The 16,204-nt window shown below is 36.5% G+C and overlaps 1 protein-coding gene across 1 annotated transcript in view; it reads left to right on the top strand.

Moving 5' to 3' along the window:
• Positions 1-1,175: 1,175 nt before the first annotated feature.
• scfd1 (sec1 family domain containing 1) overlaps positions 1,176-16,204 on the top strand; it is a 32,138-nt gene continuing 17,109 nt past the window's right edge. The window contains 15 exon segments of the mRNA XM_046855812.1: positions 1,176-1,280; positions 2,403-2,473; positions 2,576-2,664; positions 2,773-2,863; positions 3,061-3,183; positions 7,546-7,633; positions 8,826-8,915; positions 10,116-10,171; positions 10,305-10,390; positions 10,835-10,934; positions 11,469-11,608; positions 11,948-12,038; positions 12,133-12,206; positions 12,342-12,361; positions 12,364-12,422. Coding sequence (XP_046711768.1) covers positions 1,250-1,280; positions 2,403-2,473; positions 2,576-2,664; positions 2,773-2,863; positions 3,061-3,183; positions 7,546-7,633; positions 8,826-8,915; positions 10,116-10,171; positions 10,305-10,390; positions 10,835-10,934; positions 11,469-11,608; positions 11,948-12,038; positions 12,133-12,206; positions 12,342-12,361; positions 12,364-12,422 — 1,209 coding nt within the window. The 5' untranslated portion in view covers positions 1,176-1,249.

Here is a 16,204-nt window from a genome sequence, read left to right as displayed (position 1 = left end):
GGTTGCATCTCCTACATAGAACATAGTCCACCTGTGTGCACCTTCCTCCACTCTTATACGTCACTCTAGGATCCTCCTTCTCCTTAAAATAAGTATTTACCACTGCCATTTCTATCCTTGTAGCAAAATCTACCTCCATCTGCCCTTCCACATTAAGGCCATACCTACCCATCACCTCCTCATCACCTCTGTTCCCTTCACCTACATGCCCAATAAGGTCTGCCCTAATCACCAATCGTTCATTTCTAGGTACACCATCTACCACTTCATCTAACTCCATCCAGAATTTTTCCTTCTCCTCCATCTCACAGCCCACTTATCATGAAAGAACAGTTTAAACCCACCTCAAATGTTCCTGGTCTAACTCCCTTTCCACTTGGTCTCCTGAACACACAACATATCTACCTTTCTCCTCTCCATCATATCAGCTACCTCTCTCCCTTTACCAGTCATAGTACCAACATTTAAAGTACACACCTTAACCTCCACTCTCCTACACTTCTCCTTTTCCTGCTGTCTCTGTAGACGTCTTTCTCCTCTCTTCACCTCCTTCAGCCAACAGTAGCCCAGTTTCCACCGGTACTCTTTTGGCTAACAATATCTGTGGCGGTCGTTGGTAACCCGGGCCTCGACCGATCCGGTATGAAATTCTGATTTCGTCCGCATATTTATTTGGCACATGTTTTACGTTCGATGCCCTTCCTAACTCAAACCTCCACAATTATACGGGCTTTAGACAGGCACTAAGAGTGCACTGGCTTGTGCAACCCCAATGGCTGGGTTACTTGAAATATATTAGTCTGTATGTAATAAATATATATAATATACGACTTTCACTTTTTGTATTGAATTACTAAAATAAATTAACTTTTAATGATATTCTAATTTATTGAAATGCCCCTGTGTATGGTTGAAATGACAATAAAAGCTTTTTGACTTGACTCGTTAGTTTCGGACACCTAACAGAAAAAACAAATCAAACTGCATTGTGGTTTTGACATAAAATCATATCGTTCAACAATGCGGTCAGCCTGTTGGTAACAGCATGACAGGCGGATTTCAGGATCTGTTCACTGTTCACCGAGACAATGGCGAGGATTAAAGACGAATGAATTGATTTCGGCCCTGTTGTTTCTGTGAAGAAGATTCAGAGTTACTTCCTTACCTTTGCTCGGCCGTTAGATGGCGCTGCGCTCGCGTTCCTAGTTGCCACGTCACCCGTCAACCCGTCAGCGTCTAAACAGTAAAGATGGCGGCCTCCATCCTGGAAAAGCAGGCAGGTCTGTCATTTTTTTTAGTTATTTGTTCTAGAAAGTGGATAGCTTTTATAATATTTGTTCGAATGTGGTTACATTTGAAATGGAATTATGTGGCCTTATGTAACAGTTAATTAATGTAACGTGTTGTAGTTTCAGCTGCCCAGCTCGCTAACATAATGCTCAGGTTGCTAAGTGTATCATTGACTTGCATTTTAAGCTACCGACTTCCGAAAATATCCCTAAAATATTTAGCTTTCACCGAGGATGTCAGTGTCCTGCTAATTTATAGAAAGTTCTTTTAAAAATTCGTAGTATTTACCTAGAAGCAAGAACGAATTCATTTTATTGTAATAGTTTTGGCTGGCTACCTAAGCAAAACATCCGTAGCTCGTTGTTTTGCTCATAGATCAATATCTTGTCCATTAAAGAACAACGTGAGTATTAGCTATGAAGAGGAGAAAGAAGACGAAAAAGACGAGAAGAAGGCTGCGTTACGGCTGGACTGTAGTTTAGTTTTTTCTGAACTGTATAACGAGCAGGAAATGTGACGTTTCATAAAACGACCGAAAAACTGTGTTCGGAAGGTCTGGAAAAAAAATCCTTTCAGAATGATATATGTAACTTTTCATGTTTGCTCTGTCTGCAATGATGTACAAGTTGGCCCACAAAATATTTTTTTTATAACCCTTGATACTTAACTCAGAATTAGTAATCACTACAGATCTAGATTAAAGTTTCACACTGTAATCTAAAACACTGTGGCGTTTAAAATGTTCTCTCTGTGTCTGTCTGTGTGAGTTTTTATTCTGGGTTCCCCAATTTACCTACCACTGTTCAAAATCCATACCAAGTGTTTTGGCTGCAGTAAATGAAAAGGTTTATGTGAGGTGCTACAATGGACTGGTGTCCCTTCTCATGTAAATTCTCCTACCTCAAGCCCAGTGTTCCCAGAATAAGCCCAAAGAATGATAATCAGTGGTTAAAAAAGCCGAACTGCTCCTGACCTTAACTTTTAGATTTATCAGGAAATTCCTTTAGTAATATTGAAAACTATCATTCAATAGATTTGTTTATTTTCCGATTTGATAGTTGTATCATGATTGTATTTTGTTTGATAACTACTTGTTATTAATCTTTCTTTAGCTGCCTTGAAGCGCATGCTAAACTTTAATGCACCACCTCTAAAAAACACAGCAGTTGAACCAGTATGGAAGGTAATTGAGCTTATTTACCCACATTAGATGCTATATAATCTAGCTAATTATGGAACGTTTCACAAGTAAACTGCTTTATGTTTAACTGTTGCTTGTGCTTAGGTACTTATTTATGATCGCTTTGGTCAAGATATCATCTCTCCACTTCTCTCTGTGAAAGAGTTAAGAGACATGGGAATCACTCTTCACCTGTAAGAAGCTGAAATATGTGCAAAAGCTCTACTGACATTTTTGTAGAATCTTCTGTCTTTATCCCTCTCCTGCACTGTTCTGACTCGCTTTTTTATTTTGTTTTCCAGCTTATTACACTCAGACAGAGATCCTATACCAGATGTTCCTGCCATTTACTTTGTGATGCCGACAGAGGAGAACATAGACAGGATATGTCAAGTAAATGTCAATATTATAATAATCAAAGGTTAAATAAAGTTTCAGTAAGTCCATTGTTGATGCCAAACATCATAACCAGAATCTAGAATCTTTAGCACAAACCAAGGCCTGTTCACATTTTCTGCACTTGTAATGTTTGAGTCTTCATAAAGCATACATATTTACTGATTTCATTTTAATTACATTAAAACTTACAGGACCTGCGAAACCAACTCTATGAGGCATACTACCTGAACTTTATTTCTGCGATCTCCAGAAGTAAACTGGAAGACATAGCAAGTGCAGCTCTTGCCGCAAATGCTGTGACTCAGGTGACCAAAGTAAGTAGAATAGTTTGGTAGAATAATAAGATAGAACTAACTCACCAGTGGCTATACTGCATTATAAAAACTATATTGTATTGTAATTATAAAAACTGTTTAGATTTACAGCATTTAGCAGATGCCCTCATTCAGATTGACTTATTCATGTTATAACAACCTTCTGATCAGAAGCCCAACATCTTAACCACTGAGCCACCTCTCTATAGATGTGTATTTTATGACTTCTGTATTATTGAGTAAAAACATTTAGAATTTCCAACATTACACCCTTTTTAAACAAAATGTTATGTTACAAGACCCTTTCTTTCTAAAACTGTACCAATTATACCTGAGACTATATTTTTATAAAAAGGTTGTCACACCAAATATCTTATTTATATATTGTAATTGTCACTCAGATGCCACTGGCACACAGTTTATGTCCCATTTTCATCACCGTTGTTGTTTCAATTTAGTGACTGTTATTTTTAAAGTAAAAAGTACACTTTTTGAATTCTTTAGTTTTATGTATCAGGACATAATAAAAATCATATGGTCCTTAGCAGGTCTTAGACTTGCACATGACATACTGCACAGTGTAATTATTTATTTTTAAAAAATAGCTGAATTGGAGAAACCATGTGTGAAAAACTAAGTACACTTGTAGCATGTAGAACCACCTTAAGCAGCAATAACTTGAAGTAATCATGTTCTGTTTATCACTTTCTAACACAAACCTAAATGCTCCTGACTAGCACACTGCTAATTATTTGGCTTTTATAGTGGTGGTCACACTTGCTAATGATCATTTAATAATGGACATTTGTTAGCAGCACCTGTGGTAAAGGTGTAGTTATTTTTCACACATTGTTTCTACATTTTAAGTTTATTTTTGTAAAATAGATAATGGCACTGTATAGGGCTGCAACAACTAATTAATATATAAGTGATAATGAAATTTGTCAATGAATGCCAATATCAATTAGTTAGGCGGCTCAAGTTATATGTTAGCATAATGGCAGGATGATACAGCCACTTGCAAAATGGCGGAGTTGACTGGCAGCAGGGAAAAAAGCCTACTGGTGTCACAGATGAAAGCAAAACATCAGCACGGTGAGCAGAAACTGTATAATCCTCATCGTGTGAAAATGGTACAGTTTATGTGAAGTCAAGAAGCTTTTATTGTCATTTCAACCATATATAGCTGATGCAGTACACAGCGAAATGAGACAACGTTCCTCCAAAACCCTGGTGCTACATTCAACAACATAAAGCTACATAACAGAAAACACAGAGCTAAGGAATAGTAAGTGTCCTCGCCACATGAAGTGCATCGTGTGCATCCTGGTGCAAACAGTGCAAGACAGACAGTGCAAGACAACACAAGACAGTGTAGGACAAATACACAAAACACATAATAGCTCCGCCAGTAAACCTACTGTATATTACACAGTGTGTAAAAGAGAACTGAGTACAAGAGTGTACCTTGTAATTACAAAATGTAAACAAGAAGGTTTGTGCAAAACAGCAATAGCAGCAAAAAGATGTGCAAAAACAGCAAGTAAAACAGTTAGTAATAATCAAGTGATATAACATGGGTGGTGCTGAAGACGTGGGTGTGAGTGTGTGTTGAGTCCGGGTTGTACAGATCAGTCATACAGTTTGGGTGTGTGTGTGCGTGAATTTTAGTTCAGTTCAGTGTTGAGAAGCCTTGAGGGAAGAAACTGTTACACAGTCTGGATGTGACGGCCTGCATGCTTTGAAACCGCTTTCGTGATGGCATGAGGGTGAAGAGTGTGTGTGAGGGGTGTGTGGGGTCGTCCACAATGCTTTTGGCTTTGCAGGTGCAGTGTGTGGTGTAAATGTCTGTGATGGAGGGGAGAGAGACTCAGATGATCATATCGAGATGCAGTTCTCGATCTGGACTGACTGAGGTCTTCCAGTCAGGTAGTCCAGCATCCAGTTACAGAGGGAGGTGTTCAGGCCCAGTATGGGGTCCAATGTAGTTGGAAGCTAGGTCTTGATGTGTCTCATGACGAGCCTCTCAAAGCACTTCATCACAATAGGTGTGATTGCAACGGGACAATAGTGATTGACCCAGGAGACTATAGACTTCTTTGGCACGGGGACAATGGTTGTCGTTTTAAGGCACGTAGTAACACCGAAGTGCTATTGTGTAAACTGTTTGTAACTTCAGGACAGTCACACTGGATCTGTTCTGTCGTGACTCGTGAGCATCAGGTTGCGCAATCAGCTCACTAACAAGATAGTGAGAGATTCAAATAAAACGGTGCGAACAAACACTAAATCTAAAAGCAGCAAATAACAGCAGCAGTAAACGCTTATATTTTACTCACTGTTGTGATTTTCAGCTACTGATTATCCATTTGTACACCATAATTAATATATATATATATATATATATATATATATATATATATATATATATATATATATATATAATTTCTTTTATTATTATTAATATTTTGTATTTTTTTTTTGCATTTGCTGTTGCATATTCTTTTTATAGCATTTGTCTACTACAACAGTAACTTATCTGTTTTGAAGCATGATTTACTGCGGCTTTACTACGTTCCAAAACATGGTTGTCAACTTGCCATCTGCAGTTATCATTAAAAACAATACAAATGTGGAGTTACACAATTTACACTTTTCATACTCCAATTTTTTGTTTTTTTGTTTTACAGAAAGAAATAACAAGTGAATTTGTTCAAAGGAGAAATTCCCCATGCTTTCCTTAACAAGCAGCCACTATAAGCTTTAAAATGTCTAAATTAAAGATAGTTAATCTCAGTATGTGGCTTTTGCATTTTTTTTTAAAGTAAAGTTTTATACATAAATACCCTGAATTAGGGTTCTATATAGTTATGATGAGCAAAACAGCTTATTTATTTATTTATTTTTAATCCAATGATTCGAAAAGACAATTGTCTGATTAATCTATTATCAAAATTATCATTGCAGCCCTATTAATGTGTAATATGTTATGTTGCTCAGGATGTATTTATGTAAATTTAAGGCATGCTTATAACCAGATGATTTTTATTATGTCCTGGTATATAAAACCATATTATTCAAAGAGGGTGTACTTTTTATTTTCACATCCATCTAAAATATTTTACAAAAAAGGAATCTTAATTAAGACAATTTATAACAGAAGTCTGTGATCCTATTTGCAAAGATCCTATTTTGCATTTTATTTCAGCCAAATTGGAGGCACCCTTAATAGTTGAATAAAGACGAAGTTGCGCTAATTAAACTAGGGGGATTAGGTGTGATTTCTGTCTGGTTAGAATAAAAGTCTGCAGGTGCACTGCCCCTTTTTGGGTAAGATTAAGACCTCTAAATTACAATAACAATCAGAGCAGTTTTAGGAGTTTCTGTATAATAAAATTCAAGCACAGAAGTGGCTACTTATACCCCTGAATTTATTTTTAAAAACCAAATTGTATTATATATTGCAAAATAAATTAGTTTTCTGCTATGACTGCTTGTTATAGCAACTATAAACAGTAATTTCCTCACTACAATCTTTTTCCGCCTCTCATGAAGCTTTATATATTTATATGTTATATTATAATGACAAATATTGCCTATCCTGAAGCCTTTCCATTGGTGGAAATGAAATACTTTTAGATTAGATTCAACTTTATTGTAATTGTGCAAGGTACATGTACAGAACAAATAAAATTCAGTTAGCATCTAACCAGAAGTGCATATGTGGCCTGTTTTTAACAAATAGCAGTAAGATAAATAGGGTATGAGGTCATACGTACAGGGGTGAGGGTAAATATTGTACAGAAGATGCAGTAGGTAATTATGTATGGTATATATAATAATATACAATATAATGTGCAAAGATTATGCATAGATAGACATGTCAGAAAATAATATACTCAAATGTCATGATAGTTATGTACAAGTATGAATGTATGTATGATACAGTATATACAAAATAAATATGGGTGGAATATACAGTAGTGCAATGATAAACGTCAATTATACATGGTGCATAAATGCGTAGTGGATACGCAGTGCAAAATGCACAGAAAACAAAGGAGTGCAAAAAAATATTTTTACCACTGTTTTAAAGACAAATGACTGTCCAATGTCAAATATTTCAAAAGTTTTTCTATGCAGCTCGATGTATTAACACTTTTTTAAGTTTTAACAGTTTTTGTTATGTTTGCATTTAGTGAAGTCGTTCAAGTTCCAGCAAATTATCCTATATATAGGCAATAGCCTATTACACTAAGTGCATAAATGCCTGGCACTAGTGCTAGATACCCTATGCTGTTATAGAAAATTATTCAACACTTTCTGACCAGTTCTGTTGGTTTATTTTGTGTGTTTCTATAGGTGTTTGATCAGTATCTGAACTTCATAACACTAGAAGATGACATGTTTGTTCTCTGCAATCAAAATAAAGAACAGATCTCCTATCATGGTGAGCTATATGCTCCAAGTATATCTACACATTGGTCTGTATTTATGTAATAAAAAAATTGTTTAATGCAAGTCCCTATTCATGCCGTGACTTTAAGGTAAGTGTTCAGTTTTACAGTGTCCATGGTAAATATACTTTTCTCTATGATGTGCAGTGAGAGAATTTCCGAGTGGCCTGAACGGTATACCTTGGTGCTTTTTCCACACCAATTTATTTTTCTTTTAAGTAAAGAGAAATTTTACTAATAAATAATAATTATTGGAATTGAATTTGCTAGGTACAATTGTTATGTTGGATACTTAGATTAGTATAAATAACTGCGACACTGCGTTCTCTGACATTCAGAAAGAGCTGGTGTTTATAACTAGACCATGGAGCAGTAGTTTTACTTAATGCTTAATATTCTTTGGTTTAATCCATGCTTCTAATATTTCAACAATCCTAAATCCAAATCAAATTGGCTGGCTGTGCATTTAGTCTTTTCTAATTTATTGCTTATCAAGTAACTGAAACAAACTATCTACAAATATACAATTTAGTTTCACCCAGGGAACAGAGAGAGTCTCAATGTAGAGGACCCTGATTGACAACTCAGTGCAGCTAACAGACAGACAGTCAGTTTAGCCTGCCTGACTACTTCCTGGCTTTGGCTCTGGATTGTCGCTAGATAACTAGTCCTGATCTGATATTATTAGCTATACTACAAGAAATGAGACATTGTCTTTGCTAATTTACACACCTTTACAATGTTACTGTTAGTAAACTCTGACTGTCAAAGGTGTATATTATTAGTTCTTATGTGGAAATAAGTAAGTAAATCTAAGATTACATGCTACATCTGGTGCCTTGGTTCCCAGTATAGACCTAGCCTCTGCTGCTGGTGCCCCTGAAAGCCTAATTAATTTCACCATTCTCCTGCTTCACCCTCTCTCTTGCTTTAAGTGCTGGTGATTGCTAACACTGTCTAAGGCATCCAGACTTTCCCTCTGCAGCAACTGTACTACTTTCACTGTCACTAACCCCCCTTGATTCTGGCTACACTTTTCTAAATAAATATTTAGAAGGTTTATATTAAATATTCTAAATAAATTACCGGTACACGTCTCACAAATAAATCTATTTCTACCAATGGGGAAAAACTGACTGAATACTGTAATAAATAAAATAATTAAAATAAATGCCTTTTTTCTAGCAATCAATAAACCAGATATTATGGACACCGATATGGAAGCTATAATGGACACCATTGTTGACAGTCTCTTCTGCTTTTTTGTGACACTTGGTAAGTAGTTTTTTATTTATTGCAATGATAACTGTGATGTGATGATAACTGCACTCATTCTACTTTTATACATTTGAATTAATGTCGTGCCTAAGTTAACCACATCTTGTTTTAAAAAATCTCCATATTGTTGCAAACCAAATCTATGAAATGAAATAAATGTCTTGTTTATTTATATTTTTTTTTTACATTTGTATCATTGCATACAATATAGAATTGCACTATTGCACCAATATTTGTATTATTAAACTACATAGAATCTGTTCTATAATGCTACTATTCTATAGATACTGTAGCATAGATAGATACTATAGCAATTAGAGTTTATACCTGAATTCTATGTCTTGCACAATGTGTTGAAGGTTTTATACCTTTATGTAGTTTGGGTTTTAGCCGAAAAAGTGTGCTTGGTGGTCTTAAAAACGTAACTTCTTTGATTAACATTTTTTATACTTATAACTAAATTGTTACCGTAATTTCCAGACTATTAAGCACACCCAAATATAAGCCGCAACTACTGAATTTTACAAAGATCTTTAGAGAGTTTCAAGAGTTTATCTTTTGGCATCGTCGTGCGTTTAAAAATCACCATCAGTGAGGCTTTTCTCCCGATGCCGTGCAGCTCAGAACACAGGTGAAGTGCGTTTTTTCATGCCCGGTTGTTTTCAGCGTGACGAATGATTCACCTTTCCTGTTGACAGTCTGAGTGAGAGGGTCAAATGTCAGAGGAACTTCATCCATATTTATGATGTGGTGCGGCCCGATTTAGTGGGAGCGCATCTGATTTGATATAAAGAATTTCATTGGTTCACCTTAACCGGTATGCCAATTTCGGCAAAAGTTTTTTTGGCTTGAAGCTTGTGAAACTGGGAAAAACCCATGAAAAAATACATAAATTAGCCGCTTCATTGTTTAAGCGGCTGGGTTCAAAGTGTGGGGAAAAAAGTAGCGTTTTATAGTCTGGAAAATACGGTTTTATAATGAAGTCAACTTTATTGTATGACAACCCTAATTGTTAAAATAGTGTCATTGTTAAATAAGATAAAACCGAAGTTTAGTTTGCTTTTAAAATGATTTAATTATGATTTCTGTATTTGAAATTTGAAAAGCCCCTGGAACATTCTTGTGTACCTTGGAAAATGTGCATAAAGTCTGTGTGCCCACTTTTTGGCAAGTGATTTTAATTTCCTGTTTCCCTAGGTGCTGTTCCAATAATCAGATGTCCAAGAGGAAACGCAGCTGAAATGGTAGCTATGGTAAAGCTGCTTGTCTTACCTGTCAAGTTATAAATCTCGTCTGAGGATTTGTGTGTTGTACTTCTGTGCCTGTATAAAATGACTGCAGATCAGTCATCTATTTTCACCACCACTCTCTTTATTGTTTCTGCAGAAACTTGACAAGAAACTAAGAGAGAATTTGCGAGATGCTCGTAACAGCCTGTTTACTGGTGATACATTGGGCACGGGCCAGTTTAGGTTAGACACACACACACACACACACACACACACACACACACACACACACACACACCTACCTGCATAAAAAGCATATGACATTGAAGCTTTTAATTAAAGCATGTTGCATGTTCCATTAGCATGTTGTCGGATAATACTGCCAAACTTTATATATGGGAAAATCCAAAAGAAGCTGTTAATCCATCTATCTTATTTGTTTGCCCACATTCATTGACTCATTGGAGTTTTAGTATACCATGAAATTACAGAGAAATAAAAGTGAAGTCCATCGTTCCTGAGTACCCAGCTCCCATCCCTAAATAGCTCAGGGAAAGAGCCAGAAGAGATTACTTTCACTGCTGGAACAGAAAACTGAATCCCAGAGAAGAAGAGATTAATCATTTTACTTTTTTCCATTATCTTTTTTATTTCTTTTCTTTTCTGTCTGCACCACACTTCTTGTAGTTTCCAGAGGCCATTATTTGTTCTTGCTGACCGCAACATGGATCTTGCCACCCCTCTTCATCATACATGGACCTACCAAGCTCTCATTCATGATGTCTTGGTAAGCAGATGTCAAAGAAATTCATAGTATCCATGATTAGACTAATATCATTGGTTTTCTTTAAGGCTGCCAGTTTCTCCATCTACTTTTTTCCACCAAAATGGAAAATACAATTACTTCCAAGTCATATGAATAACTTGCAGCTATCATTTGTATAAGAAAAAGATTTCATCAAGTGCGGAACATTTTTTCAGAATCCCTCTAAAAACACTTCTGTCTTAATGGGGTATGTCTTTGGGTCTGGACAGAGCTGTTAAAATTATAATAACCGTTGCATGCTTTTTTTGTCTTTTGTCATGATGTATAATATAATAAATGCATTTTCATGAAAAAAAAACTTTTAGCATATGCCCACAGATGATGTTTAATGTTTGTAATACATGACCACAATACATACACACACACACACACACACACACACATATATATATATATATATATATATATATATATATATATATATATATATATATATATATATATATATATATATATATATATATATATATAACAGTGTGTGTCTATGTGTTTCAGGACTTCCATCTAAACAGGGTGAGTCTAGAGGATTCTGTGGGATCAGAAGTTAGCCCAGCAGGAGCACGGCCCAAAAAAAGGAATAAAAAGAGCTATGATCTCACTGCTGCCGACAAGTTTTGGCAGAAGCACAAAGGAAGGTGAGTAGCTAATGTTCTCAGATGTTTGACCTTGACATCATATGCAGTAATGGTTGATTTACATGTAGTTAAAAGGAATAATGCAAAAGCTTCTGGAGACATGGAAGGCAGTAATCTATACATAATTACTGCTGGATGAGCTTTTAAATTTTAACTTTAAAGTTAAATTTAAAGCGATAGGTCCCACATTGTAATTTTAATTAGTTTGGTTTTGTATGACAACTCAAATAAATAAATACATTTGAAGTAAAATCTTTATTTAACTTTGGAAAAATATTCTAAGCTAAACCTGGCTTTATGTGTTAAACTGAATATTTTCTACCATGTGTATTGTTCCAGCCCATTCCCTGAGGTTGCCGAATCAGTGCAGGAAGAGTTGGATACGTACAGAGCCCAGGAGGATGAGGTTAAGCATCTCAAGAGCATTATGGTAGGTACAAAGAAGTCATTGCTTAGCTGAGCACTCCAGTTTCTGCATAGAATGTTCCTTCATAGACTGCTTAAGTGCTGATATTTTTTTTTAGGGCTTAGAAGGGGAAGATGAGGGAGCCATTAGCATGTTGTCAGATAATACGGCCAAACTTACCTCAGCTGTCAGGTGAGACAATATTAAATGTGACACTCATTTAGTTGGGCAAAATATATATAACAATGCATGTGACAAAGACATCCGTACTATGTGACCTCAAATGTTCATCTATTTGAGCACCAAAAAATTCCTTTCCCCAAACAGTTCTCTTCCAGAGCTTTTAGAGAAAAGAGACTAATTGACCTCCACACCAATGTTGCTACAGCTGTTTTGGACCACATTAAGGTGAGCAATAAATAAAGTTCTGTAAAGTGTGCATGTGTGTGTATATGCGTGTTTATACAGTACAGACCAAAAGTTTGGACACACCTTCTCATTCAAAGAGTTTTCTTTATTTTCATGACTATGAAAATTGTAGATTCACACTGAAGGCATCAAAACTATGATTTAACACGTGGAATTATATATGGAATTATATACATAACAAAAAAGTGTGAAACAACTGAAAATATGTCATATTGTAGGTTCTTCAAAGTAGCCACCTTTTGCTTAGATTACTGCTTTGCACACTCTTGGCATTCTCTTGATGCCTACTTTGAAGAACCTACAATATGACATTTTCAGTTCACTTTTTGTTATGTATATAATTCACATGTGTTAATTCATAATTTTGATGCCTTCAGTGTGACTCTACAATTTTCATAGTCATGAAAATAAAGAAAACTCTTTGAATGAGCAGGTGTGTCCAAACATTTGTCTGTACTGTATATATATATATATATATATATATATATATATATATATATATATATATATATATATATATAAACTTTGGTCCGTACTGTATATATATATATATATATATATATATATATATAAACTTTGGTCCGTACTGTATATATATATATATATATATATATATATATATATATATATATATACACACACACAGTACAGACCAAAGTTTGGACACACCTTCTCATTCAAAGAGTTTTCTTTATTTTCATGACTATGAAAATTGTAGATTCACACTGAAGGCATCAAAACTATGAATTAACACATGTGGAATTATACTCTTGGCATTCTCTTGATGAGCTTCTGAAATGGTCTTCCAACAGTCTCAAAGGAGTTCCCAGAAATGCTTAGCACTTGTTGGCCCTTTTGCCTTCACTCTGCGGTCCAGCTCACCCCAAACCATCTCGATTGCGTTCAGGTCTGGTGACTGTGAAGGCCAGGTCATCTGTCGCAGAACCCCATCACTCTCCTTCTTGGTCAAATAGCCCTTACACAGCCTGGAGGTGTGTTTGGGGTCATTGTCCTGTTAAAAAATAAATGATGGTCCAACTAAACACAAACCGGATGGAATAGCATGTCGCTGCAAGATGCTGTGGTAGCCATGCTGGTTCATTATGCCTTCAATTTTGAATAAATCCCCAACAGTGTCACCAGCAAAGCACCCCCACACCATCATACCTCCTCCTCCATGCTTCATGGTGGGAACCAGGCATGTAGAGTCCATCCGTTCACCTTTTCTGCGTCGCACAAAGACACGGTGGTTGGAACCAAAGATCACAAATTTGGACTCATCAGACCAAAGCACAGATTTCCACTGGTCTAATGTCCATTCCTTGTGTACTTTAGCCCAAACAAGTCTCTTCTGCTTGTTGCCTTTCTTTAGCAGTGGTTTCCTAGCAGATATTCTACCATGAAGGCCTGAGTCACACAGTCTCCTCTTAACAGTTGTTGTAGAGATGTGTCTGCTGCTAGAACTCTGTGTGCCATTGACCTGGTCTCTAATCTGAGCTGCTGTTAACCTGCGATTTCTGAGGCTGGTGACTCGGATGAACTTATCCTCCGCAGCAGAGGTGACTCTTGGTCTTCCTTTCCTGGGGCGGTCCGCATGTGAGCCAGTTTCTTTGTAGCGCTTGATGGTTTTTGTGACTGCACTTGGGGACACTTTCAAAGTTTTCCCAATTTTTCGGACTGACTGACCTTCATTTCTTAAAGTAATGATGGCCACTCGTTTTTCTGTACTTAGCTGCTTTTTTCTTGCCATAATACAAATTCTAACAGTCTATTCAGTAGGACTATCAGCTGTGTATCCACCTGACTTCTGCACAACACAACTGATGGTCCCAACCCCATTTATAAGGCAAGAAATCACACTTATTAAACCTGACAGGGCACACCTGTGAAGTGAAAACCATTTCAGGTGACTACCTCTTGAAGCTCATCAAGAGAATGCCAAGAGTGTGCAAAGCAGTAATCAAAGCAAAAGGTGGCTACTTTGAAGAACCTACAATATGACATATTTTCAGTTGTTTCACACTTTTTTGTTATGTATATAATTCCATATATAATTCCACATGTGTTAATTTATAGTTTTGATGCCTTCAGTGTGACTCTACAATTTTCATAGTCATGAAAATAAAGAAAACTCTTTGAATGAGAAGGTGTGTCCAAACTTTTGGTCTGTACTGTATATATATATATATATATATATATATATATATATATATATATATATATATATATATATATATATATATATAGTGGTCCCCGTTATCGAACGGCTCGGCTATCGAACATTCCGGTTAGTGAACGGTTTTCCAAACGAAATTTGGGTCCGGTGAATGAACAAAGTTCCAGTTACCGAATGCTACCCATGCTGCCCAACCCAGCGCGAGGGGAAGAAACTGCTTCCGCTTCACCCATCGCTGAGTAAGCATCTATCACAACTTCTGTTTGTGAACAATATTAGTGATATTTAGCGGTAAGTACAGTAATCATTTTGTTTCTTACTCTTGTAAAGTTGTTACTTTATACTTTTACCGAGCAAACACCAAATACCCGCAGAGATCGGGATAATCCGGCAAAAGGCAGTCCATAAATAATATCCACGGTGCTTTACGGAGGAAGCCCGATTGCGATGAGCTCAATGTGGACGCATGAGCGAAGGAAAAGGGCATTCCCTGAAGCACCATGACAGCCACCGTAGGGGGCGTGGCAGGGGGATTCCTGACTATTAATACGGCTAAAAACAGGAAAAAATGGTTAATTATTGGGTATTGGTGGAGTTCGGGAACGGATTAATTGGTTTTCCATTATTTCTTATGGGATAATTAGGTCCGGTTTTCGAACATATCGGATTTCGAACGGTTTTAAGGGACGAATTAAGTTCGATAACCGGGGGACCACTGTGTATGTATATATATATATATATATATATATATATATACATACCGAAATTTCCGGACTATAAAGCGCACCCAAATATAAGCCGCACCGACTGAATTTTACAAAGATTTTTATTATGAGCATAAATACGCCGCACCTGTCTATAAGCCGCAGGTGTCTACACTGAAACTAATGAACTTTACACAGGCTTTCACGAAAGACATTGACTGTTACACGGCTTGTATCTAAACAGTAGCCTACCAAGAAAATCATTGTTCACTGTCTTCCTCCTTCCTTTCACAAAATTTCTCTCAGGAGTTTATCTTTTGGCATTGTCGTGTGTTTAAAAATCACCATCGGTGGAGCTTTTCTCTCGATGTCGTGCAGCTCAGAACACAGGTGAAGTGCGTTTTTTCATGCCCGGTTGTTTTCAGCGTGACGAATGATTCGCATTTCCTGTAGACAGTCCGAGTGAGCAGCAGGTCAAACATCAGAGGAACAGCATCCATATTTATGATGTGGTGCGGCCCAATTCAGTGGGAGCCCATCTGATTTATTATAAAGAATTTCATTAGTTCACCTGAACCCGTTCAGCAATTTCATTGTTCTAATGCTATAAGGGCTTAGTTTTTTGGCTTGAAGCTTGTGAAACCGGGAAAAACCCAGGAAAAATCCATAAATTAGCCGCTTCATTGTTTTTATATGATGATCGAGATAAACGAAAATCAAAATGGCGGCAATATATTAACGTGCTTGAAATTTCTTAATGTACATGATGTGCGTTAATAAATGAGAATGTACATGCACGTGTTTTTGAAGGGTTTTTTACACAGCAGCGTTGCCGCGATTTGTTTGATGAAGGCATGCTATAAAAATACATACAGTACATG

The sequence above is a fragment of the Silurus meridionalis genome, chromosome 8, assembly GCF_014805685.1.
Source record: "Silurus meridionalis isolate SWU-2019-XX chromosome 8, ASM1480568v1, whole genome shotgun sequence".
Taxonomy (NCBI): Eukaryota; Metazoa; Chordata; class Actinopteri; order Siluriformes; family Siluridae; genus Silurus; species Silurus meridionalis.
This window is presented reverse-complemented; position numbering and strand designations above follow the sequence as displayed.